The sequence below is a fragment of the Branchiostoma floridae genome, unplaced genomic scaffold (genome assembly GCF_000003815.2).
Source record: "Branchiostoma floridae strain S238N-H82 unplaced genomic scaffold, Bfl_VNyyK Sc7u5tJ_1456, whole genome shotgun sequence".
Lineage (NCBI taxonomy): Eukaryota > Metazoa > Chordata > Leptocardii > Amphioxiformes > Branchiostomatidae > Branchiostoma > Branchiostoma floridae.
This window is the reverse complement of record NW_023365722.1, coordinates 159,884-161,594: the sequence shown is the minus strand read 5'-3', so window position 1 is coordinate 161,594 and position 1,711 is coordinate 159,884. Positions and strand designations below refer to the sequence as shown.

General features: G+C 42.5%; 1 protein-coding gene across 1 annotated transcript in view; it reads right to left on the bottom strand.

Moving 5' to 3' along the window:
- LOC118407760 (cytochrome P450 2D4-like) overlaps nt 1-1,711 on the bottom strand; it is a 6,287-nt gene that overhangs the window by 3,249 nt on the left and 1,327 nt on the right. The window contains exons 3-5 of the mRNA XM_035808281.1: nt 1,060-1,610; nt 721-819; nt 223-417 (exon numbers count right to left, since the gene is read on the bottom strand). Coding sequence (XP_035664174.1) covers nt 223-417; nt 721-819; nt 1,060-1,610 — 845 coding nt within the window. The remainder of the gene's footprint in view (nt 1-222; nt 418-720; nt 820-1,059; nt 1,611-1,711) is intronic.

The window sequence follows — 1,711 nt, the reverse complement described above, 5'->3', positions numbered from 1 at the left end:
AAGCCTGCACCATTCTGTAAATTATACATAAAAGTCTGCAAATACATGCCCCAAATCAAAGGAATAGAAAAAAGGGAAAAATCTTCCAAAGACACATTAGGTAGACAAAGGAGGTATCGATAAAGATATGGGTCTATAACAGTCGCTACTATAAATGCAGATAGACAACTGTATAAGAATAAGTGATCATGAATTCAAGTACAAACGTATGGTTTGTCATACCAAAATGGGAGCGTTCTGGGGAATGTTGTAGCCATTGAGGGTGGTGTCCCTGGGCGCTGCGTGTTGAACACTCAGGGGCGCGACGGGCTTAAATCTCTGGACTTCCGCTAGGGTCGCTGTTGTGTAGGGCAGCTGGTCTCGCTGTGCGTAGGACGGCGCGCTCTGCCCTAACACCGAGTCTATCTCCTGATGAACCTGTGGGCACATGGTTGCTGTTATTGCGCATGCGCATGTGACGTCACTTGAGTATGGCGTAACACAGCATCCGCCATATTGTTTGGTTAACTTATTAGGCAAAGACCAAGACACAGATGGCCCACTCTAGTTGGTACCATTGTGAAGGGCTTTTTCTTGAGATACTAAGAAGATAAGAAGATATTAAGAAGTATGACTGTCCAGTTCCTATCTTCGAATTACAGTGTGTCTTCTGTTGGGCATCGTACCTATATTACTGAAGTATTTATTATTTAAGATTAATAAAAATGATCAGGCACTTCCCTTTTCCTGGATGTTTGGGTTGAGCATCATGTACAGCAGGGCCCAGCGGGTGGTGGTGGCGGTGGTCTCAGTACCGGCTAGAAACAAGTCTATCAGCACCTGGAGATTCAAAATATTGAACATTTTTACTTTATGAACGCCAAAATGAATCAAATATTTCAATATTTTCCTTCATTTTTTCCTTCATGCCTTCCTTCTTTGAATCTTTTCTTCCTTCGTTAATCTATTTGCTTATTCGTTTATTTATTTATCACACTTTACCATAAATGTTACAATGAAAGGGTACACACATCTTTCATTCATTTAATCATTCATTCATTCATTCAAGCATTAACGCACCTCTTTTAGCTGCTTGTCGGTGAAAGTCTCAACAGCCCGATCGTCGGTAGCCCGATGCTGCTCGAGAAGAAAGGAGTCGAGAAAGTCCCGGATGTCGTACGGGTCAAAGGTCAGCCTGTGTTTCTGAATCTGCTCACTGCAGAACTCACGAAGAGCCTGATACATTCTCTCTACCTTTGCTATCAACGATGCTTCGCTGGATTGGAGGTGTCGAAACACAGGGAGTATAAATGTAAGGATATCACTGATAGTTGGCTTTGTTTCGATGGCGGTGTTCAAGAGGCTAATCAGTCGCAGAAAATCGGGGTTGTCATAGTCAAGTCGGTCCCCAAAGACAATTGAGAAAATGATGTTACAGACAGCGTTTTGCATCATGATTTTTATGTCGAATGGTTGTCCATTTTGCGACAGAACTTCCTGAACGAGGATGTTTGCTTCTTCGTTGACCTTGTCCTCCAAAGTCCGCTTGCCGACGCCGAAGTCCCGGAAAGTCTTAAGGGTGAATTTTCGCAGGTGTTTCAAGCGTGGTCCGTCGAGGGAATAGAGGATACCTGGAAATAAAAGATGCTTTTCGTACACTTTCATCAACATTTTCTTCTAGCTAGTAAAAAAATCATGACATTTATCATTAGATAAAATCAAGAGTTTCAGT